This window comes from Taudactylus pleione, unplaced genomic scaffold, assembly GCF_031769625.1.
Source record: "Taudactylus pleione unplaced genomic scaffold, aTauple2 ptg000007l, whole genome shotgun sequence".
Lineage (NCBI taxonomy): Eukaryota > Metazoa > Chordata > Amphibia > Anura > Myobatrachidae > Taudactylus > Taudactylus pleione.
This window is the reverse complement of record NW_028284410.1, coordinates 15,296,964-15,322,124: the sequence shown is the minus strand read 5'-3', so window position 1 is coordinate 15,322,124 and position 25,161 is coordinate 15,296,964. Positions and strand designations below refer to the sequence as shown.

Sequence of the window (25,161 nt, the reverse complement as noted above, 5' to 3'; positions counted from 1 at the left end):
ATACTTCCAGAAGGATTATATATATGATTGAAAAAATATATACATATAAAAATTACTCAAAAAATATTGACCAATAATTAGTTAATTAGATTAGTGAATGATATCTCACATAATAAAATAAATAAAATAAATGTATAATCTCACATAATAAAAATAAATGTGAATAAATATGTTTTTTATATAAATTACAACCAAATTTAATAGAGGAAATCTTAAGGTTAATTAGTGAAGTAAGAATTAATAACATGGTGTATTATGATGGAGGTTGAGAAATCTCCAATATATGGCGATGATATTGTCCACAATATATGTGGTGAGAAAATATGTGAAAGAAGTGTTCAAAAATATAAACAAAAATGTGTCTAGGTGATAAAGTGTCATACGCTTAACAGTTTGTGCCATAATATGGTGTCAAATTAATGGTTTATGTTATGAAGATTATAGAGTCCTCATATTATTAACTACAAAGTGTTGTGGTGTAGAGAAAGTAAAAAATTGTGAAAATTATATGAATATACAGTATATATCTAAATATATATATATATACCTCCCAGAATGAACGGCACTCGGAGACAACAGAAAAAATAAGTGTTGAATCTAACGTTTTCGGGGACTCAGCCCCATCCTCAGGAACATACACACACACGTGTATGTCTTGGCGTGCGATCGCGATATGTATTTAGACACCCACCAGCCTTTCATAAGATGCCCACTTTCCATTTGTAAAACACGTAATCTCCAGGAAGTGTATGAAACTATCAGTAACATCGAGAACCATTGGACACATACGCAGCACTTGTGGCTGACCATACCCTACCACTAGCACTGCGAGTGCTGCTGTGTCTAATTTAGCCATGTGATGTGTAGGCTGACGCTATGTCTTAATTATATCTGCCCCTGAAACGGCGTTCAGACGCACAAATATGCCTGCGTTTGCACCACCACACCGCTGTTTCCATTGACCAACCCCTGTCACCACCCACAAATGGCTCATCCTGTCACTCATTCTAGCAAGGAGTCTGTGCACAAGGGGCGATCATTTCATCACATGCATCTTATATGCATGTGCAGATTGCAAATATCGACTGGCTATGTACCAATGCATCCTAGCGAGCGGGTCTGAATCGGAACCTTTTTTAATATATATCTAATAAAGATTAAAACTTTTTATTTAAATAAAAAAATAACCTCTGTTTGTGCGCCATACAGAAGACAAGCCTCTCCTTTCCCTTCTCATGTAATTACTATAACCTTTCAGGTGCACAAGTTAAAGCTTTATATGACAGCATATATATTTTTCACACAATATGGTTGAACAATTGGAACCTAGAGTAGAGTGCTAATCTTATGGATCAACTCTTGAAAAATGTTCACTGGGGAATTTTTGATGAGAGGTAACTTGGGACGTGTGGCGTAGTCAAGGTTATACCTCTTCAATCCCTCGCTAGCGTTCTCAGTTTCCTCCGTAATATGAATCATAGAAAGAAAAAACAAATGACAAAACAACCAATGTGTAGATCTGTTTTGTTCACACAGCAGTTTATAAGATGACAAGATCCTCTATATCCCACACAATGGACTCGCTAGTGGAGTGTGAGTTATATATCATGGACAATTAGTTCTCCCCTATATGTGCACCGTTCTTTTCAGTTTCCCACAGCCAAGATGGAGAAGTGGAAAAAGGAATAACAGGGGCCGTACCCCACTCACTCTGCAATAGACATAATCAAATGTATCAAGGTTTCTTTATGTACATGTGTGCCGTACTCATGTATAGGAAGGTGATATAATCATATCAAGGTATCTTTCATTGATGCAAAAGGAAAGATGGATGTCCACCAAAGTTCTTATTAAAAAAAATGTGTTATTCCATAAGAAACAATGGCTACTGAGTCCAGACAGTACAAGGTAACAGCACATCTTATACACTCTTTAATTTTCCGGATAAGAAAAAAATGTGCCTGTACCTTAACTGGGCTTCAGTGTAATCACCAATCATAAATCCATAGAAGTAAACACACACAAACCAACGCATTTGGACCCTAAGGGTCTTTATCAAGGTTAGTCACAGTGTGTCTCTTAGTTACCCGCAGGGAGACTGTCATTGGTAGAGGCGGAGCATACACAGTTTACTGAAATCAACTTCAGACTTGATGCCTCATAGTCTAGCCCGTGTTTAAAACAAGCCCCAAGTCTACTATGTGGCCTCTACAAACAAATGTGGAGGGTAAAAGTAGAAAAATAAGCCCTTACCTGCATCTATCGGCATTGTGTTCCAACTCCTGGAATGCAGACATTTCCGGCGGAACTTCCCGGCATTTCCCCGCTGACGGGGAGATCGAGCTCCAGTGTCAGGAAGATGTCAGGCTGTGTTCCAGCACTGGACCGCAGCTATTTCTGGCAACATTACCCAACAATTCCCTGTAGGGGGGGACATTAGGGCTCTAGTGTCTGGCGTAGGTGTACTCTATATAGATCGAAAAGATAGAGTAAATAGCCCTATATGTTACTTTATATAAAATAAGTCCCAGATCAATTAGATCAGGCTAAAATAATAAATAAACAAAACACTATAGCTCATATCAAATATTCTGTTGTAGAGAGATGGTATCATGGGAGATAACCATGCTACTTCTCCTTTCATAATATACAACAACAAATGTAAATAATTTAATACAATAAAAATAAAAAAAAGCTAAAATGGTAGCCCTATATCTCAAACAACGGTTCTAGACAACAGGATTTCGCCTTGAATTTACTTAATTTTACATAACAGTTGAACCCTTATATCAAGTATAAAATAATATTCGTGTTGGAATATATGAATACAAATTCCAAAAAGGTTCTATCTCTAACTTAGTATAAATATATATATAATTCATCATATTGAACCAGGAATTTATCCACTAAACTGAATAATATATATAAGGCTTCCTGTCCACAACCTAAAATAAATTGTTAAAAAATTCAGATGGAGACCTTTTTTGTAAACACATGTAAAATGGGTAGAGTTATTATAGTGAAAAATTAAAACCGGCATAATTATGGTAAACACCATTTTACTTCAAAGTCTAAATTAAGCCCAAAATAGCTCTTACTTCAGCTTAAGCCAGTCTCTCATCCTCATCATTTCTGCGCCAGGTATGTGGGACTGATATGATTCCACAAAAATATATATTTTTCAGATGCTTTTCAGTTTTTTAGTGGCTGCACAGATTTTACAGATTTCAGACATTGCTATCAGGCTGTAAATAAGCTTGGATCCTCAGACGGTAATTGTGATGCTGATAATGTATATATCATTATATATTATTACAGAAGCACTAAAATGTTAATAAACAAGGATTCAAAACAAATGAAGGAGGTACTTCAAAATATCAAAGTCTTGAAGTTTACGGGGACACCGCATAACGCTAGCAACCTGGCCAATGATGGGTCCAAAATACTAGCTTATACATATATTTATTGCATCATTTATTTTCACTAAGTAAGATATATCATTTATAATAAGCAACATTAATAAAGAGAGACACTTTTATTCCGATAAATACGTATTATACCAATACCCACCTTTTAAGGATAGATTGCTATTCATGGGCCAGTGCTGTGTAATTTCACCCAGGATAAAACTTGCTAGCCAGCCCTGCCAACAGAGAAGTGAAGCATTGCCATGCCATCCTATATTTACTCAGCTAGGACTAATAATCACTTACAGCTAATGCAATTCTTATGTACATAAATTACAAAATTGAGCACAGATTGTCTTCCAGACAATGGCATTAATGACACTGCATCCTTGCCATTAGGGGAAATACCACACATACCATGTTTTGCTCATGTGCTTACACTCACTGGACAGATATATCTGCATTTGGGATACAGTATGCCTTTTGTTCATTTTTGAAAATAGTTTGTTATTGTGGATAAACAAAAATATGATGCCTCTTATGAGGAAGGGTAAGTGGACAGAGCATTCCTTGCAGAGTTTGGGAAAGGTCTTATATTGCACCCACATGCAATTAAAGTGTTTCTAGAAATAGTGTTTTATAAGAAAATATAAAAAGTCGTAATTAAGGGGTTTAACCAAAAGTCTTAGTACATAAGGACTGATGGTCGACTTTTATTTTGCCAGGATAAACTTTCTAATGTCGGCCAGCAATCTCGTATATAGTTATGCAAAGTGTCTGTACATACTCACCTCAACAATATGGAAGAAGAGAGTGCAGCTGTGTTCACACACAGTGGTCAGATAGGCACAATTGTGCAATGTTATAAGAGCTGCTCCTATATATATATATATATATATATATATATATATATATATATATTTTGGCCTTCAAATGAAATGTTCAAGTCAGGGAGATCGGTGATGAAAATATAGTGACAGGGAGTTAAATTGAGAATAAATCCCTGGATATCTGACATGTCTGTTTTAAGTGTGTAAATTAACAAGGGTCTGAATGAAAGCAATGGTATCTATACCAAATTCTGTTTCCTTCTAAACCTTTAAATGTAAGTAATATGTAACTACAGTACCAATACTACCAAGCTCTAAGTTAACACACGTACCAATATACTAATATACAGGCTTATGCAATCTGTACATGATGTACTTGTCACTGTATCATGCATGCAGGGATGAGTTGTGCATTGCTAATTTAGAAGCAGAGCATAATGCATGAGTGGTATATCATTTTAGTGCACTGCTAATACATCACTTTTTGTTGGTAGGATTTATACAGCAAGTATCCAGCTCACAATATACAGTTAATAAAATATACTATACAGCCAGCTCCAACTCCATTTATAATAAAGAGCAACCTTACTTATGATTAACATGCAAGTATCACTCAATATACTCTACCAGTTAAAAGTCACATGCAAAGTCTCCTGAATGAATGAGAGGGACTTAAAACAGGGCCCATGGCCATCAGTTATTTAAAGAGACCACAAATGGGTGTGGACTGAATATGGTGTTTTGAAAAAACTTTTATGTACTAAATGACAGTATGCGCTGTGTGTCACATACAATGTGGTTATTTTTCCTGTAAGGACATCTTGTGGCCATTTATTAGTATTGCCTGTACTGTTACAGCACAAATGACAGTAGGCCATGGGAAGCACATGGGTCTTGTCCCTGCTTCTCCCAACTGAAGAATCTTCAGCCTAGAATCCTTAGATGCAAGACTATTGGTCAACAGGATGTTTTAGTGCATTTTGAAGCCACAAAAAAAGTATCATGGTAGGGAAAATACTAAGAAGGGGCAAACAGAGTAGAGAAAACAAAATGTTTAGCCTCACTATAGTCCTGCAGAGGATTCCCAGGGTGCAGCAGTTACATCAGAAAATGAGCCACTGTACATGAAGGTGTGCTGTCCCTTCCCTAGCCAACTGACTTGTGAAGCAGTTTTCTTTTCCACTCTTCCCAGAGAACATTTAGGGGTCTATTTATCAAGCAGTGAAATGTGTGGAGAAAGGAACCAGTGGAGAAGTTGCCCATAGCTACCAATCAGCTTTGAAGTAGCATCTATCAAGTACAGACTATAAAATAATAGGTAGGAGCTGATTGGTTGCTATGGGCAATTTCTCCAATGGTCCACTACTCCACACTTTTCACTGCTTGATAAATAGACCCCTAAGTCAGACAATGTTATGGATGAAAGGTGGATACAGCTCTGCAAATCAGCAGTCATTTTAGGGGAGGTACTGTAGTTATCACAGTTAGTTTTTTGGGCTGAGTGCATGGATTTGCAGAACAAGATGGTTGTGACTTGTCTTTGCCCGACCATTCCTGAATTCCTGAAGGCACTTCACGATCATCACTATTACATGAATTACTCATTTAGACTTTAGATTAAAATAAAAATACATTATTAATCAACTTTAATGGAGAAATGTTAGGGTCACATTGGTGTAGTAGATACTTCTACAATTCTTGCCTACAGAACATGATCTTTTACTCTTACAACTCACAGCTGAAATACGATGAAGGTATTCCAATGTCACAGGAAATCTCTTTTCCATGTGTGGTTTATGAAATCACAACTTGCAAGATGCATGAAAAAGTATTAGACAAAACCTGATCTCTTCCAGTGGTTGCAAAGTTTAAGTCCTTTTGCAAAGTGTATATACTCATGTCCTAATGCAGCTAGGAATACACATGCATCCTACATTAACAAAACGTTATCATCATTATACCATATAATCTGCTGAACTGCCCTTATACTTCCAGTCAGTTTCTTTTGTAAGCACTGTATTCCTGGCAAGGATATGACCACATTATAACACTGCTTACATTTGTTGTAACTTTATTATTGGATTACTCTATATACTATATATCTGTGATCACAACAGCATACAAATGTATAGAATTCATGTGATGAAAGACTTATATAGTTAGAGCATAAATTACTCACAATAGTGCAGTATCACAAATGAGTTTTTCACTCCATGTTTAAAGTGTTTTGTCTAATCACTCCAAATCCACAAGTGGCTAAATCACTCAGTAATAATGCTCTCCAATTCTACTGCATTATAGTTGTGTAACCCTGTTATACTATGTCCAACATAGTGCTAGCACTCAATGGACCTCATTCAGAGTCGGTCGTAAGCGGCCGCTCGGTCGTACACCTAACGACCGAGAAACTGAAAAAGGAAGCAATCGCACGGCCGGTCGGCCGCAACCAAAGTGACACCCATACATGAACATTGCACCTCCTCTAGCTAGCGAGTGATAGCAGCTAGCGATCGAGTCAATCGTCAGTCGTTGTCAGTCGCTGTATGTTAATTTTCTTCTAATGGTTGCGGCCGCTTGTGTTGTGTTGATGCCCACATGTCATTTTTCCATGCTCTATCGATCACCTTGTTACTAGCTTGTTGACAATTATTTAATTACTGTTCTAAAGTGTTGTTGTTTTTTTTTAATTTCTTTTTTTTTATTATTTGATTTAATAATGAAAAATATACATGATTAATCAAGGTATTGAAAAAGCAGAGGATATGAAAAACTGGTGCAGGCTAAATAATGCAAATTACACCAAAATAAAAAAAAAACCGCATATAATAAGCCATGCCCATGAAATGTATTTATTCTTATTATTCACTAATGCAAACACAGCTGAATCAATTACAAGCCAATTAGCAGTGTTATTAGCTTCAACAAACGATTATTAGCTGCTTGCATTGTGTGGCTCAAAATAGAAACATCAATCCTAACATCAATAACATTCGATAGTATCGATTGTACTCTTGGGCTTGCGAGAGCACGTACCCAAGCACAAGCTGTACGATCAGCCAGGCCTCGAACCTGCTCACAGAGTGACGTTTTACTACTTCCGGCCTTGTATGTCAGTCGTAGCAGGTAATTTATGTACGCCCCTAAAACGCCCTCAAAACGCTGAGGTACACTTGCGTTTTCAGACCACCACCCCCGTCAACACCCACAAATGGCTTTTCATGTCAATCAACTCTCAGAAGCCACTTCCTGCTCGTAAGCCGTATGATCTACAGCATTTTGGATCGCAAAGCCTTGTACGCACATGCGAACAACTAACCGTGCGCATGTGTGGTTTGGAAACATTGGATGCGTACGACCGAGCGTCTGCTTACGACCGACTCTGAATGAGGTCCTATGTGCCTGTGTATTGCTATCCATATCACAAGAGGTGCATGATAAACTTTCATAAATGTGACAGAACTTTTTCCTTTAGAGATTGACTATATCAACTTTAAATAAACTATAAGGCATACACAGTCCCATAATGTTAATAAAATAGTAACAAAATTGTTTTTGTAAAATAAAACAATAAAAGTTGATCCATTGACTTTTTATAATCAAGGTAATTTGCTACCAGCTATAAATCATGTTTTTTAATTAGAAGACATAAAAGTGTATATTATTAGGAAATTGTGTTATCAAACAATATGTTATTTAAAAGTTGAGATTAATATATTCAAATATCTTCAACCATATTACCTGTAAAAATACAATATAAAGTCAGTAAAATACCAATAAAAAATAAACTTGATCTAACTAAATAATGATATAATAAAGTACAGATGGCCACGTCGAATGGTGTCATTTGAGCCGCCAAACTGCCAAATAATTAGTAAATATAAAATCCATTACCCAGACTGATTGCAAATAGTTATACAATAGTTTACCTTGTACAATATACTAATTAATAATTTTGGTGGGTTTTGCCTTTACCACATATACAATTGTTAAATTTTGTATAAATAACATTTTCTCAGGACGACCATTATATTGACAATGTTTGCAGTCTATAAGAAATTACTGTCCACTAATTTTTTTCAAAGGGGATAAAGTTACTAACCAGCGCTTTGCAGAGCCCTTCATCTTTGGCTAATGGATTTAAATTAGGGGTGAGCGGGTTCGGATCTCTGAAATCCGAACCCCCCCGAGCCCCCCCGAACCGAGTCCGATCCGAGTCAGGCTCGACTTTTCCCGCCTGACTCGGATCTGAAATCGAGGCAAAACGTCATCATCCCGCCTTCCGAGTCTCGCGGGTTTTGGATCCTATATAAGATACCCGCGTTGGCGCCATTTTCTCACTCGGCTGTGGACAGTGAAGAGGGAGGGTGGGAGTTAGGGCTGGCTGGGCTGTGTAGTGTAGTGTAGTGCTGCTGTTGTCCACTACTTCAAAGTCCATAGGGGCTGGCTGTGTTGTGCTGTGCTGCTGTTGTTAATAGGGGCTGTGTCCACTACATCAAAGTCCATAGGGGCTGGCTGGACTGTGTTGTGCAGTCAGTTCTCCATAGGGGCTGTGTCCACTCCAAAGTCCTATGCAGTGTCCCAGTCCTAAAGGGGTGCTGTAGTGTTGTCCAGGGGGTGCTCTGTCCATCAGGGGTGCTCCCCCCAAGTGCTAAAAAAATAATATATTTTCTGTGTTTGTGAATTGTGTGCGCAGTAGCCGCACGTGCATCAACAAAGTAGTGCCAAGCGTTCACCTGTGTCATTAGTAATGGGACGGCTGGCTTGACCGTTAAAGGGTGCTGTAACCCCAAAGTACACTCCAGTCCAAACCAAAAAAAAAATTATTTTCTGTGTTTGTGAATTGTGTGCGCAGTAGCCGCACGTGCATCAACAAAGTAGTGCCAAGCGTGCGCCTGTGTCATAAGTAAAGGGCCGGCTGGCTTGACCATTAAAGGGTGCTGTAACCCCCAAAGTACACTCCAGTCCAAACCAAAAAAAATAATATTTTCTGTGTTTGTGAATTGTGTGCGCAGTAGCCGCACGTGCATCAACAAAGTAGTGCCAAGCGTGCGCCTGTGTCATAAGTAAAGGGCCGGCTGGCTTGACCGTTAAAGGGTGCTGTAACCCCAAAGTACACTCCAGTCCAAACCAAAAAAAAAATTATTTTCTGTGTTTGTGAATTGTGTGCGCAGTAGCCGCACGTGCATCAACAAAGTAGTGCCAAGCGTGCGCCTGTGTCATAAGTAAAGGGCCGGCTGGCTTGACCATTAAAGGGTGCTGTAACCCCCAAAGTACACTCCAGTCCAAACCAAAAAAAATAATATTTTCTGTGTTTGTGAATTGTGTGCGCAGTAGCCGCACGTGCATCAACAAAGTAGTGCCAAGCGTGCGCCTGTGTCATAAGTAAAGGGCCGGCTGGCTTGACCGTTAAAGGGTGCTGTAACCCCCAAAGTACACTCCAGTCCAAACCAAAAAAAAAATTATTTTCTGTGTTTGTGAATTGTGTGCGCAGTAGCCGCACGTGCATCAACAAAGTAGTGCCAAGCGTGCGCCTGTGTCATAAGTAAAGGGCCGGCTGGCTTGACCATTAAAGGGTGCTGTAACCCCCAAAGTACACTCCAGTCCAAACCAAAAAAAATAATATTTTCTGTGTTTGTGAATTGTGTGCGCAGTAGCCGCACGTGCATCAACAAAGTAGTGCCAAGCGTGCGCCTGTGTCATAAGTAAAGGTCCGGCTGGCTTGACCGTTAAAGGGTGCTGTAACCCCCAAAGTACACTCCAGTCCAAACCAAAAAAATATATATTTTCTGTGTTTGTGAATTGTGTGCGCAGTAGCCGCACGTGCATCAACAAAGTAGTGCCAAGCGTGCGCCTGTGTCATAAGTAAAGGGCCGGCTGGCTTGACCGTTAAAGGGTGCTGTAACCCCCAAAGTACACTCCAGTCCAAACCAAAAAAAAAAATATTTTCTGTGTTTGTGAATTGTGTGCGCAGTAGCCGCACGTGCATCAACAAAGTAGTGCCAAGCGTGCGCCTGTGTCATAAGTAAAGGGCCGGCTGGCTTGACCGTTAAAGGGTGCTGTAACCCGGGGGCGTGGCCTGGAAGCCGAGGAGGAAAGCTGCATGGAGTCGGGGCTCCGTTACGACTGAGCCTGCTGATCCAGTCCCTCCGGCCGTGCGCGGTGCTTCTTGGCTCTCCTACCGCCACAAGCCATCTCTGCCCCCAAGGCGGGTGTTCCCATTGCCTAGCGGGATCCTGGTTCCCGGACTCGGGCTGCCGGACCTCGCGGCCTACTGCAGACGCGGTGCGTGGTGCTGGATTCCGGCCCTCGCCTCCCGGCTCCTGCATCGCGCCTGGTCCACTGCCAAACCCCGCGACGCTGGCTCACAGACAGTCAGCGGGTGGGTGCGAGCAGCAAGGGGAACACACGGGGACGCCGCTGGACGGGTCCCCGCGACCGCATATCATAATTGCAGAAGGCAGACGCTGGCTCCTTTCAAGGTCCTTTTACAGACGGCGCCATTTTGCAGACACTGCATATACAGGAGACAAGGTACTGTGTGTTACCAGTTAAAGCCCTATACTGGAGAACGTACAGCTGCTTATAAACAGAAGTCTTGCAACTCTATACTTCTTTTGAATCCCCAGCTATAGCTGATGATAAATTTGGCAATATTTATGTACATATCCTTTACTCTGGGGAATAGTTACAGTGCCAGCTTCTACCACCAGATGGTGCTCCAGCCCTATTTTTCAAGTTACTTCACAATTATTTGAAATGTAAAGGATCTCCTGTCTGTGATCACAGCCATTTCTAAGCAACACACTCCTCAGTATTATCATAACCTGGTGAAAATTAAGACCAATCTCTACATGGATAAGTTCATGGCTCCACAGCCCACCCCCAAGGCAAATCGAGCCAGGGGTAGTAGCAAACGTACAGATCAACCTACAGACCCTGTGGAAAACATGCCACACACACATAGTTCCGAACCCGCTACTACCCATAACACAATGGGCCCGGTTCCTGCTCCTCTCTCATATGCAGAGATAGTTAGAGCCATTAAAGAAACAGTGGAACCACTACTGCAAAACCAAGCGGATAAATTCATGGGGGCACTGGCGGATATTAAGACGCAAATGTCCTCTGTCTCACAACAAGTGCGTGAAAATGAAAACAGGATCGGAGTCAACTTTCATGAACTTTCGGAACTAAAACAACAAGTTGCTACCATGTCGACCACACAACAACAATTACTATCCAAGGTAGACGATCTGGAAAATAGGTCCAGACGCAACAACCTGCGACTTCTGGGTCTTAAGGAAACGATTAAAGGCAACGATCTCACTAAATTTCTTCAAACCGATCTCCCTGAGCTACTCGGCATCTCGGCTGAACTGAATAATTTTGAGATAGAACGAGTACATAGATTAGGTCCTTTTCGCGATTCTAACATCTCACGCCCTAGAGCTGTTATCTTCAAGTGCTTACATTTTCGTCACAAGGATCTGATATGGTCAACTGCTCGACAGAAGGGCCCTCTTCAGTGGGATGGCCAACGTATCCTCTTGTTCCAGGACTACTCCGCGGAGGTTGCCAGAGCACGCAGAAATATGTCCCCTGTCTGCTCTCAGCTCATCCAATCAGGGACTCGCTTCGCGCTCTTATTCCCAGCTAGACTTCGCATTTTCTCACCTCAAGGCCCTAAAGATTTCACAGAAGTTGCTGACGCCCAGGCTTTCCTTAACGAAGTAAAAGAGTCCTCGGACCCCTCCACGATGGACCATAATGATTGATTACGGGAAGATGTCCCATACCTATTTTGATGCCTTTACCAGGTTTTACCCTTTTCTTCAAAAATATGTTTATAGTCTGATTTAGGATTATAATTACATATATACTTGTGACGTTGCTTTATAGTTATTATTAAGACTATTGTATTTTTTTTTTTTCCTTTTCAATAGGCTGAGATCAATGACTATAGTTTTGGTTATATGTTTGCATTTGATTCGCAATCTATGCATATCAGCGTCTTTCTTTATTTTCTTTTTATGTCTATGTCCATTTGTTTATTTGTTTCTTTATACTGTATGAATCACGAAGCTCATGCCCTTCATAGCTTATTTATGACTTATACTAGAGCCGACATTCATATTATTATGAACCTACCTAACACCAACCGGTATTATGGGGAGTATATTAACATTTATACTACACTTTTTTACTATTTGCATTACCTAATTTCCACACCTTGTGATGCATTCCCACCTTAGGTTTTGCACCTGGAATGTCAGGGGGATTCACTCACCAGTGAAAAGAAAGCGCATATTGACATATCTTAATAAGCTTAAATCCGATATCACTTATTTACAGGAGACTCATTTAACTCCCACAGAACACGCCAAGCTAAACACACTGCACCACCAGGTACTGGCGTCATCATCATTTGGTTCTAAGTCACGTGGAGTGGTAATCCTAATACGCAAGGGTATTCAATTCGATATTCACTCCTCTGATGTGGATCAAGAGGGCCGATACATTCTTATGGATGTCACGCTAGACGGCACTAGATATTGTTTGTGTAATGTCTATGGTCCCAATATATATGATAAATCTTTTTTCTTAGGATTGATTAACAAATTATATTCTTTTGCAGATTCTAAGATTATATTAGGGGGTGATTTCAATCTGGTCGCTTCCCCAACCTTAGATAGGAAAACTTTCTCTCATTCCTCCCCCAAACAACCAAAAATAGGTTTAAATTATATAGCCACAGAATTTAATTTATTAGATGTGTGGAGAATGAGACACCCCACTGATCTGGAATACACGTACTACTCAGCCACTCATAACGCCTTTTCTAGGCTTGATTATTTTTACTTATCTAACTCAATATCCCCAATGATTATCGATACATCGATTGAAACTATAGCTATTTCGGATCATGCGCCGGTGTGGGTGGATGTACAGGGGAAATTCCTTTTGGGTTCATACTCCCAATGGCGATTTCCGGCAAAATTAGCCTCATCCCTTAAATTTAAGTCAATGCTAGAGTCTGCTTGGGCCAATTACGAAATGAACAACCAAATACATAAAGATAACCCAGGTTTATATTGGCAAACTGCTAAGGCGGTGATTAGGGGGGAAATTATCTCCTTTATGACAAAATATAAGGCTGAACAGGACGCCACTTATAGATCTGCACAGACGGCCTTAACATCCGCATTTCAAGCTCTAAGAGCTTCATCCTCACCGGTGACTAGAGCCGCATATGGTGAGTGCAGGTTACACTTTGATCAAATCCTCACTCAAATGGATGATAAATATGTATACTCAGGTAAATTACATTTCTTTCGATACGGCAACAAACCTAGCCGACTCCTATCAAACATGCTGAGAGGTACCAAGCCACATAATAATATTGCAGCTCTCAAAGATGAAAGCTCTGCCATACAATTCAATGGCAAAGATATCGCGAATATCTTTTTCCGTTACTACCAAAACCTCTATTCCCAAGACCCAATAGATATCACTAAAAAGGAGGCTTTTTGGGAATCACACACCCTGCCACAGATTTCATCTGCACAGGCTGATATATTGATTGGCAAAATTACACATGAAGAGGTAGATCAGGCTGTTAAATCTCTCAAGACGTTCAAGGCCCCAGGCCCAGATGGTCTGAGTGGGGAGTTTTTCAAAATATTACGTCCCCAAATCACAGAGACTTTAACTAATGTATTTAACTCCATAATGGATAGTAAAATAATCCCTCACTATTTTAATTCGGCCATTATAAAAGTTCTGCCGAAGTCAGGCAGAGACCCCCTTTTGCCTTCATCATATAGACCCATTTCTCTACTTAACGTAGACTATAAATTATTGACAAAAATTTTAGCAGAGCGGTTGAAGTTGATTCTCCCGTCTATCATACACCCGGACCAAACCGGGTTTATTTGTGGCAGAAATTCTGTCACAAACATTAGGAAAGTCCTTACGGTGCTGCAGTCTCTGCATATGGGCGAGACGGGTGATCCCAGGTTCTTGTTGTCTTTAGACGCAGAAAAAGCGTTTGATCTGGTAACCTGGGATCACCTGTTTGAATCTCTGCGTCGGTTTGGTATGCCCGCCCTTTTTGTTGAGATCATACGATCCTTATATACTTCTCCCCTTACTCAGATTCTCACTAATAGATATTTATCACCTGTATTCTGTACACAGAGAGGGACGAGACAGGGTTGCCCGCTTTCTCCACTTTTGTTTGCAATTGCGCTAGAACCATTGGCAATAGCAATAAGACAGGAAACGGAGGTAAAGGGTATTACTATCAGAAACCAAACATGTAAATTGTCTTTATTTGCAGACGATATGATGCTTTTTATATCTGACCCCCTACGATCCATCCCTACACTTCTGGATCTAATTACCACATTTGGATCATTTGCAGGTTATCGCATCAATGTGAGTAAATCTGAGTTGCTCCCTATTGATGCAGCTACTTTTTTAGCTACACATCCCCACATAGCCTCTCTTTTCACAATTGCAACACATAAATTAAAATACTTAGGTATATTTATACCAGCTCAATTATCCTCTCTATATGCTTTTAATTTCTCTCCATTGCTAAATAGATTAAACTCCCAACTCCAGAATTGGAAAGATCTTAAACTCTCTCTACTCGGACGAGTAACTGTAATAAAGAGTGTGGTGTTCCCGAAACTAGCCTATCTTTTACAAACTTTACCCATTACTTTAACAAGAGTGGATGTACTGAAGTTTACGCAGATCTTTTTTAAATTCATTTGGCAGTACAAGAAACCCAGAATGCCGCGTTCCCGAGCTTACCTATTGAAAAAAAATGGAGGGCTGAGCATCCCAAGCATCTCTGCATTTGCAAAAGCTGCCATATTCCGATATATAACTGATTGGTTATTACATACCGATCACTATACTAATCCTGACTTGGAGGAAGCATTATTTCACCCATATGCCCCAGCAGCCTTGTTACACACCCCTAAAATACACATTCCTAAGATATTTCGTTCTAATATTTTATTCTGGGACACTTACACTACGTGGTTGAAGGTTAATACACATTTGGGGAAAAATCCTTTTTCATCCCCGTACATCCCCTTATGGGGTAATCCCTGTTTTCCCCCTTCACTTGACATTCCTCTTTTTAAAATGTGGAATCAAAAGGGAATCATGTCCATCAAAGATGTATTTGATCCGGGTGGCAATTTGCTCTCCTTTGTACAATTACAGGATAAATATGACATCCCTCGTACACAATTTTTTATGTTTCTACAAGTACGTCATTTCATTCAATCCTTAGATAATCCTTTATGGATCTCAATTAACACAGATACAATGGGTCGCATTCTACTCTTATGTCGCTCAACCAAATTCAGAATAGCTCATTTATATAAATACCTGATTGAAATTCCTATACATGCTTGGGCACCAGTTGCGGAAGCTTGGCACACAGAGATACCCGAATTATGTGACTTGGAGCCATTTGTTGCGAATCTGGATTGTGTTTTACCCTGCCTTAAGTCAGCGAGACTTCAAGAAATTCATCTTAGAATTTTAAATCGTACATATATGTCCCCGGCCCAACGGAGACATTTTGTGCCACTGGAGGAGGGAAATTGTGTGAAATGTGACTGCTCTAATGCCTCTCTCTCGCATAACCTCTGGTACTGCAGAAAGATCCATAGATTTTGGAATAAAATTTTGTGTTATCTAAATAATACGATACATCTTAAATTGTCCAAAAATGCGGCAGCTCTTATTTTCGCAGAATTTTCAATATGGGAGTCTGAGTCCTCCTTGGGCCCATGGAAACCTGCTCTGAGAGTCATGGTTACAGTAGCTAAACAACTTATCCTTAATTACTGGATCTCAAAATCAGCACCTACACTAATGGAATGGAAAACTGCGCTGCTGGAGGTAATTTATGCGGAGAGACGTATGGCTATCTTTAACATCGAAAGAGGGGTACGGATTTTTTCCAAAAAATGGGAACCATACATACAATGTCTACCGGTCCAGATTCAGAATAACATATGGAAAGTCTTTGATCACACGGAATGGTTTATGCTAAGAAATATCACTTAAAATGCCCCTATTTGTGCTATTTATATGTAGCTCTCTGTGAATCCCCCCAGACAAGGTATCTCTCACCTTCTGTCAGTGATTCCCCCTCTATTTCTATTTCACCTTTCTTTCTTCTTCTGTTTCTTTTATCATTTTATTCTAACTCTCCCCCCCTTTTTTCTAATATAATTCTGCATTGATGTAGATTATATTGACGCAACGATTGACTGATATACCGAAGTTGATGTGATAATTGGTTAACTCAAAATTCAATTGCTGCTTACACTGGCTCTATAAGTTGCATAGTTTGAGTGACATTGATTGTATATTTACTTGCATTTCTATACGGTGTACTATATTGATTTTTTTATACAGTATTTGTAATTTTGTAATTTTCTACATTATATTATATTCAAGTACTTTGTTTCTTTGTACTTTGACATAATTTCAATCTATATTTGTACTATTTTCCAAAAAAAGTTTGAAAAGATTAACAGTAGTTTGTATATTGTTTGTTCCAAGAAACAGACTAGTCGTTTATCAGACAATTTTATTTTCTCTAATTCTTGGATTGTGCAATGTATAACTGTTTTATTGCTGTTCAATAAAAAAAGATATTTAAAAAAAAAAAAAAGGGTGCTGTAACCCCAAAGTACACTCCAGTCCAAACCAAAAAAATAATTATTTTCTGTGTTTGTGAATTGTGTGCGCAGTAGCCGCACGTGCATCAACAAAGTAGTGCAAGCGTGCGCCTGTGTCATAAGTAAAGGGCCGGCTGGCTTGACCGTTAAAGGGTGCTGTAACCCCCAAAGTACACTCCAGTCCAAACCAAAAAAAAATTATTTTCTGTGTTTGTGAATTGTGTGCGCAGTAGCCGCACGTGCATCAACAAAGTAGTGCCAAGCGTGCGCCTGTGTCATAAGTAAAGGGCCGGCTGGCTTGACCGTTAAAGGGTGCTGTAAACCTCAAAGTACACTCCAGTCCAAACCAAAAAAAAAATAATTTTCTGTGTTTGTGAATTGTGTGCGCAGTAGCCGCACGTGCATCAACAAAGTAGTGCCAAGCGTGCGCCTGTGTCATAAGGAAAGGGCCGGCTGGCTTGACCGTTAAAGGGTGCTGTAACCCCCAAAGTACACTCCAGTCCAAACCAAAAAAATATATATTTTCTGTGTTTGTGAATTGTGTGCGCAGTAGCCGCACGTGCATCAACAAAGTAGTGCCAAGCGTGCGCCTGTGTCATAAGTAAAGGGCCGGCTGGCTTGACCGTTAAAGGGTGCTGTAACCCCCAAAGTACACTCCAGTCCAAACCAAAAAAAAATATATTTTCTGTGTTTGTGAATTGTGTGCGCAGTAGCCGCACGTGCATCAACAAAGTAGTGCCAAGCGTGCGCCTGTGTCATAAGTAAAGGGCCGGCTGGCTTGACCGTTAAAGGGTGCTGTAACCCCCAAAGTACACTCCAGTCCAAACAAAAAAAAAAATTATTTTCTGTGTTTGTGAATTGTGTGCGCAGTAGCCGCACGTGCATCAACAAAGTAGTGCCAAGCGTGCGCCTGTGTCATAAGTAAAGGGCCGGCTGGCTTGACCGTTAAAGGGTGCTGTAACCCCCAAAGTACACTCCAGTCCAAACCAAAAAAAAAATTATTTTCTGTGTTTGTGAATTGTGTGCGCAGTAGCCGCACGTGCATCAACAAAGTAGTGCCAAGCGTGCGCCTGTGTCATAAGTAAAGGGCCGGCTGGCTTGACCGTTAAAGGGTGCTGTAACCCCCAAAGTACACTCCAGTCCAAACCAAAAAAATATATATTTTCTGTGTTTGTGAATTGTGTGCGCAGTAGCCGCATGTGCATCAACAAAGTAGTGCCAAGCGTGCGCCTGTGTCATAAGTAAAGGGCCGGCTGGCTTGACCGTTAAAGGGTGCTGTAACCCCCAAAGTACACTCCAGTCCAAACCAAAAAAAAAAATATTTTCTGTGTTTGTGAATTGTGTGCGCAGTAGCCGCATGTGCATCAACAAAGGAGCAGCGCCAAGCATGCCCCTGTGTCCCATAAGTAAAGAGCCGGCTGGCTCATTTCTTAAAGGCTGGTGTAACCCACAAAGTGCACTACTCTCCAGCAAAAATAAAGAAATATTTTCTGTATATATCAAATCGATATAACATAAATGGAGGACCAAACTTTCTCCGATAAAAATAAAATAGAGAAAGATCAAGAACCACTTCCTCCTAGTGCTGAAGCTGCTGCCACTAGTCATGACATAGACGATAACATGCCATCAACGTCGTCTGCCAAGGCCGATGCCCAATGTCATAATAGAGGGCACATACAATCCCAAATGACAAAGTTCAGGAAAATGACCTTGAAAAAAACATTTAAATCAGCTGAAGAGAAACGTAAACTTGCCAATATGCCATTTACGACACGAGTGGCAAGGAACGGCTAAGGTCGATCCCTAGTATGTTCATGACTAGTGGTTCAGCTTCACATGACGATGGAAGCCCTCCTCCCACTAAAAAAATCAAAAGAGTTAAGCTGGCAAAAGCACAGCGAAGAACTGTGCTTTCTAAGAAGATATCACAAATCCCCAAGGAGAGTCCAAGTGTGGTGGTGGTTGCGATGCCTGACCTTCCCAGCACTGGACGGGAAGAGGTGGCTCTTTCCACCATTTGCACGCCCCCTGCAAGTGCTGAAAGGAGCACCTACAGTCCACTTGCTGATATGCAAATTGAAGATGTCACTGTTGAAGTACAACAGGATGAGGATGGTGTAGCTGGCGCTGAGGAGGAAGTTGGCGAGGAGGATTCTGATGGTGATGTGGTTTGTTTAAATCAGGCACCGGGGGAGACAGTTGTTGTCCGTGGGATGAAAAAGCCCATCACGGTCATGCCTGGGCAGAAGACCAAACATTCCACCTCTTTGGTCTGGCAATATTTCTATCCAAATCCGGACAACAACTGTCTTGCCATATGTACCTTATGTAAAGGTGGAATAAGTAGGGGTAGGGACGTTAACCACCTAGGAACATCCTCCCTTATACGGCACCTGCAGCACGTTCATAATAAGTTACTGTCAAGTTCAGAAACTTTGGCTAAGACCGTAAGCAGTCCAGGGACACCTAAATCCCGTTGTCCTGTTGTATCCAAGCGCCTGCAAACCACACCGTCAACTCCCTCCTCGTCAATTTCCTCCTTAGTCAGGATCGGAAGTAGTACTGCAGGCCATGTCACTGGCATGACTTTCTCTCCTATCCCGGATTCCTCCGGAGGATCCTGCATTGCTACGCCTCCTGCTGCCGCTGCTGCTGCTGCTGGGAGTCGTTCATCATCCCAGAGAGGAAGTAGGAACACCACTACTTTTACTGAACAATTGACCCTCCAACAGTCCTTAGCGAGGAGGATGAAGTACGACAGCAGTCATCCTGAAGCAAAACGTATAATTGAGGCCTTGACTGCTATGTTGGTGTTAGACGTGCGTCCGGTATCCGCCATTAGTGCAGTGGGATTTAGACAATTGCTGGAGGTAGTGTGTCCCCGGTTCCAAATCCCATCTAGATTCCACTTCACTAGGCAGGCGATACCGAGACTGTACAGAAACATCAGAAAAAGTGTCCTCAATGTCCTGAAAAATGCCGTTGTACCAAATGTCCACTTAACCACGGACATGTGGACAAGTGGAACAGGGCAGACTAAGGACTATATGACTGTGACAGCCCACTGGGTAGATGTATCACCTTACGCAGCAACAGCAGCAGCGTCACCAGTCGCAGCATCTCAGAAACGCCAGCTCGTTCCAAGGCAGGCTACGCTGTGTATCACTGGTTTCAGTAAGAGGCACACCGCCGACAACCTCTTAGAGAAACTGAGGGAAATCATCGCCCAGTGGCTTACCCCACTTAGACTCTCCTGGGGATTTGTGATATCTGACAACGCCACCAATATTGTGCGGGCATTACATCTGGGCAAATTCCAGCACATCCCATGTTTTGCTCACACAATAAACTTGGTGGTGCAGAATTTTCTGAAAAGCGACAGGGGCGTGCAGGAGATGCTTTGGGTGGCCCGAAAAATTTCAGGCCACTTTCGCCATTCAGCGACTGCGTGCCGAAGACTGGAGCGCCAGCAAACACTCTTGAACCTGCCCCGCCATCACCTGAAGCAAGAGGTTGTGACGCGGTGGAACTCAACCCTCTATATGCTTCAGAGGATGGAGGAGCAGCAAAAGGCCATTCAAGCCTATACATCCACCTATGACATAGGCAAAGGAGGGGGTATGCACCTGACTCAAGCGCAGTGGAGAATGATTTCCGTGTTGTGCAAGGTTCTCCAGCCCTTCGAACTTGCCACACGTGAAGTCAGTTCAGACACTGCCAGCTTGAGTCAGGTCATTCCCCTCATCAGGCTTTTGCAGAAGCAGCTGGAGAAAGTGAAGGAGGAGCTAAGACGGAGCGATTCCGCTCGGCATGTGGGACTTGTGGATGAAGCCCTTCATTCGCTTTGCCAGGATTCCAGGGTGGTCAATCTGTTGAAATCAGACCACTACATTTTGGCCACCGTGCTCGATCCTAGGTTTAAAGCCTATGTGGTGTCTCTCTTTCCATCCGACACAAGCCTGCAGAGGTTCAAAGACCTGCTGGTGAACACACTGTCAGCTGAAGCGGAACGTGACACGTCAACAGCTCCTTCTTCATTTTCTCCCGCAACTGGGGCTGCCAGGAAAAAACTTAGGTATCCTAAGCAACCCGCTGGCGGTGATGCAGGGCAGGCAGGACCAAGTTTGGACATCTGGTCCGGACTGAAGGACCTGGCAACAATTTCTGACATGTCTACTGTCACTGCATATGATACTGTCACCATTGACAGAATGGTGGAGGATTACATCGGTGACAGCATCCAAGTAGGCATGTCAGACAGACCATACCTGTACTGGCAGGAAAAAGAGGTAATTTGGAGGCCCCTGTACAAACTGGCTGTATTTTACCTGAGTTGCCCCCCCTCCAGTGTGTACTCCGAAAGAGTGTTTAGTGCAGCCGGGAACCTTGTCAGCGAAAGGCGTAGGAGGTTGCTTCCACAGAATGTGGAGAAGATGATGTTCATCAAAATGAATTATCAGCTCTTCCAGGGAGACCAGCCTCCAGAACGTACAGAGGGACCTGTGGTGGTGGATTCAAGTGGGGACGAGTTAATACTTTGTGAGGATGAGGATGTACACACTGAAGAGGGTGAGGAATCGGTGGATGAGGATGACATCTTGCCTCCGTAGAGCCAGTTTGTGCAGGGACACATTAATTGCCAGCTTGTTTTGTGGGGGCCCAAACGAACCAATCATTTCAGCCACAGTTGTGTGGCAGACCCTGGCGCTGAAATGACTGGTTTGTTAAAGTGTGCATGTCCTGTTTATACAACATAAGGGTGGGTGGGAGGGCCCAAGGACAATTCCATCTTGCACCTCTTTTTTTTCTTTGCACTATGTACAGTTTGGGGCCTAGTTTTTCAAACTGCCATCCTGTCTGCCACTGCAGTATCACGCCTAGATGGGTCACGTGTTTGTGCCGCCCACTCGTGTCGCTTAGCATAGTCATCCAGCTACCTCGGTGCAACCTTTTGGACATAAAAACACTATTGTGAGGTGTGAGGTATTCAGAATAGACTGGAAATGAGTGGAAATTAAGGTTATTGAGGTTAATAATAGCATAGGGGCAGAAAAACCTACAAATTCTGTGATTTTAGCTGTTTTTATGCTTTTTTAAAAAAAAATACAGATCCAAAACACAAAACCCAGAACCCAAAACACGGAAGGGTGGTTTTGGCAAAACCAATCCAGATCCAAAACACGAAGAAAGATCCAGATCCAAAACCAAAACACAAAACACGAAAAGTGGCCGGTGCACACCCCTAATTTAAATGAGCAATAATATTAAATACAAAACCAGGCATGTTGTATATTTAATATTATTATCCCTTTTAATGCAGCACCCGAAACAGCAGAAGACGCATTGACTTTGCAAAGTGCCACTTTATAAATTTAGCCGTAGCAATCATAACATTCTGAGAAAGGCATCATAACAAGATAGAAGAGTAGAACTATGTATTTTTTCTAATCAACTGCAAAGTTTAAATTACCACAGTAAAACAATAATTTGTTCCACTTGGTAGTTTAAAAGAGAACGGTCTGCAAATGATTTTTTACTTTTTAAATATTTTTGCAAAGGACTTTATATACACAAGTATGAGGCACAATGAGCTGAAATAAGTTTTCTCAATATTCAAAATGAATCTAATAGAAGAATCGTTTATATCTATTGCCTTGCATAAGGAAATCATATACAGTTACTTGTTTTCAATGCAGTGAATACCTTGGCTAAACTAGTAACTGTACAATTTCATACACTCCTTTAGGGCACTTAAGTAGCTGTTGATCAACCCGGGTTAAAAAACATCTTTCCAGTTACTACGTGCATCTGTTTTTCAGGATTCTGGTAGGAGGCCAACTTCACCTTTGACAGTGTTTTATTTGTTTTATGTTTTAAGGAAAGCTCAATATATTTAGAGCATTTTCCCCCGTTGTATTGGATTTGTATTTATGTTGTTCCCAATTTTGCTGTAATAAATGTGCCTTATTAATTAAGTGCTGTTTATGTAAGCAGTCCATATATATGGTATGAACAATTTGCCTTTGGACTAAGGCCCATGATATCTTGCTTTAAATCAATTACAAGACAATCTGCACTAGATTTTCCTACCTTTCTTTTCTTACATGTTTTAGTACAAACTCGGTATACCACATAATTTTTTGGAGATGAGAAATCCAAGATAAAGACATAATTGATACATATAAGCTAAGTATTTATTTAATTTACATTTCTAGCGAGTGCTAAGGTGGGATACCTTATTTTACCTTTTTATGTGTTGATATTGGAGAAGATAGATACCTTCTGCCTAGGTTATTTAACCTAAGCTGCCAGCTTGGCGCATAGATTAAACACCATCCTATTTGTTTGCTCCCATAACAAAAGTCTGCATTTAGTTGCATAGCAATGTAAAAATAATGAAAAATATCTTCTAATGGGTGTAGTATATTATGCCGAAATGGTCATAAAAACGACATGCTCACAATGTCGACATTGACCAGGCCGACACTGTTGAAATGTCGATTCGATTAGAATGTCAACAAAATGTCTGTGGTGCTCTACTGGTAACTTACCTGGTCCAGCAGCTCCAGCGATGCTGACAGATACTGTAAGTGACGAGGACTTCCGGCAGGTCCAGCGGCACTTGCGGTGGTGAGTAGGTCTAATCCCTAACCCCTTCCTCCTGTAGCCTAAACATTATTACTTACTCTTTCATGTAATGCACTTTACATAAGTGGTCTTGTTAGTTGCCAACTGAGTGATGAAATGTGTCTGTGGGTAAATTAGTTCAAATAGAGGTCCCAATTGGTTGACTGATGATTGCACACACAACTAGACATGACCAAAAGTTTGTGACACCCCTTCTAATTCATGCATTTGGCCATTTCAGAACATCCATTGTTAATAGGTGCATAAACTTAAGCATCTAGTCATGCAATGTGTCACACATTAGCAGTAGAACAGGGCATACAGAAGAGTTCAGTAACCTTCAAAACGGCACGGTCATAGGATGCCACCTTTCAACATGTCAGTTTGTCACATTTCTGCACAGCTAGAGCTGTCACAATCAATAATAAATAATGTTATTGTGAAGTCGGAACATCATAAACTCAGCCACAAGGTGACAGGCCATATAAGGTCACAGACCGGGGCCACCAAGTCCTGAAGTGTGTAGCACAGAGTATCAAACTTGGTTCTCAGGGCCTGTAACAGTTCATGTTTTCCAGACCTGTAGAGCTTTTAAAATGTGTTACTAATGAATATACCTGTGTAACAGCTAGGTGGTCTGGAAAACATGAACTGTTTGGAGTCATGAGGACAGAGATTGAGAAATACTGCACTGTAGTGCATAAAAAAGTCTATGTTTGCTTGCAACACTCACTACTAAGCTCCAAATCACTTCAGGAAGCAAGGTCAGCAAGAATTGTTCATTGGGGCTTCATGGATTGGGGATTGGCAGCTGCAAACCAGCCTCAGATCACCGTGTGCAACACCAAACTGAAGTGGTGTAAAGCACAGAGCCATTAGACTCTAAAGCAGTGCAAAGGTATTCTCTGGTGTAATGAATTGCGCTTCATCTGGAAAGTCTGATCGCTCTTCCTGCTGTAAAGTTTGATGGAGGAATAATAATGGTCTGGAGCTATTTTTCATGATTTGGTTCTGGCCCCTGAGTTCCATTGAAGGAAAATCTTAATGTTACGTCATACAATAAAATCCTGGAGAATTGTGCGCTTCCAACTTTGTGACAATAGATTGGGTAAAAGTGAGGTGCATCATAATACGGTTTCCTGATTTTGTTGTGGAAAAGCCTGCCTGGCCTGAATGAATGGGAATGCTGACTTGGGTGCCAGGCTTTATCACCCAACATCAGTGCCCGACCTCACATGGGCTCTTGTGGCTGAATGCGTGCAAATCCACACAGTCATGTTCCACATTAGTGTAAAGCCTTCCGAGAAGAGAGGAGGGGACAAACTCCTTATTATTGGCTATAACTTTGTGAGATGTTCAACAAGAATACAGTATAAGGGTGTGATGTCCGAGTGGCCAAATACTTCTGACCATGTAATGTATTCTTCACGGATTCATAATGTATATACATACAGTTAGTTAATAGCGGCAAAACTACAAAGAAAACAAACCAGATAAAAGGTCAACTGAAAAGCGATGACTCGCACCTCACATATACATCGTTAATGCTGACCCTTTTATATATAAATACTATGGGCT

General features: G+C 41.2%; 1 protein-coding gene across 1 annotated transcript in view; it reads left to right on the top strand.

Annotated features, from left to right (window-relative positions):
• Positions 1 to 6,083, top strand: part of LOC148542913 (protein kinase C delta type-like) — a 108,068-nt gene extending 101,985 nt beyond the window's left edge. The window contains exon 8 of the mRNA XM_088460598.1: positions 5,976 to 6,083. Within this exon, the coding sequence (XP_088316724.1) occupies positions 5,976 to 6,083 (108 nt within the window). The remainder of the gene's footprint in view (positions 1 to 5,975) is intronic.
• Positions 6,084 to 25,161: the final 19,078 nt, after the last annotated feature.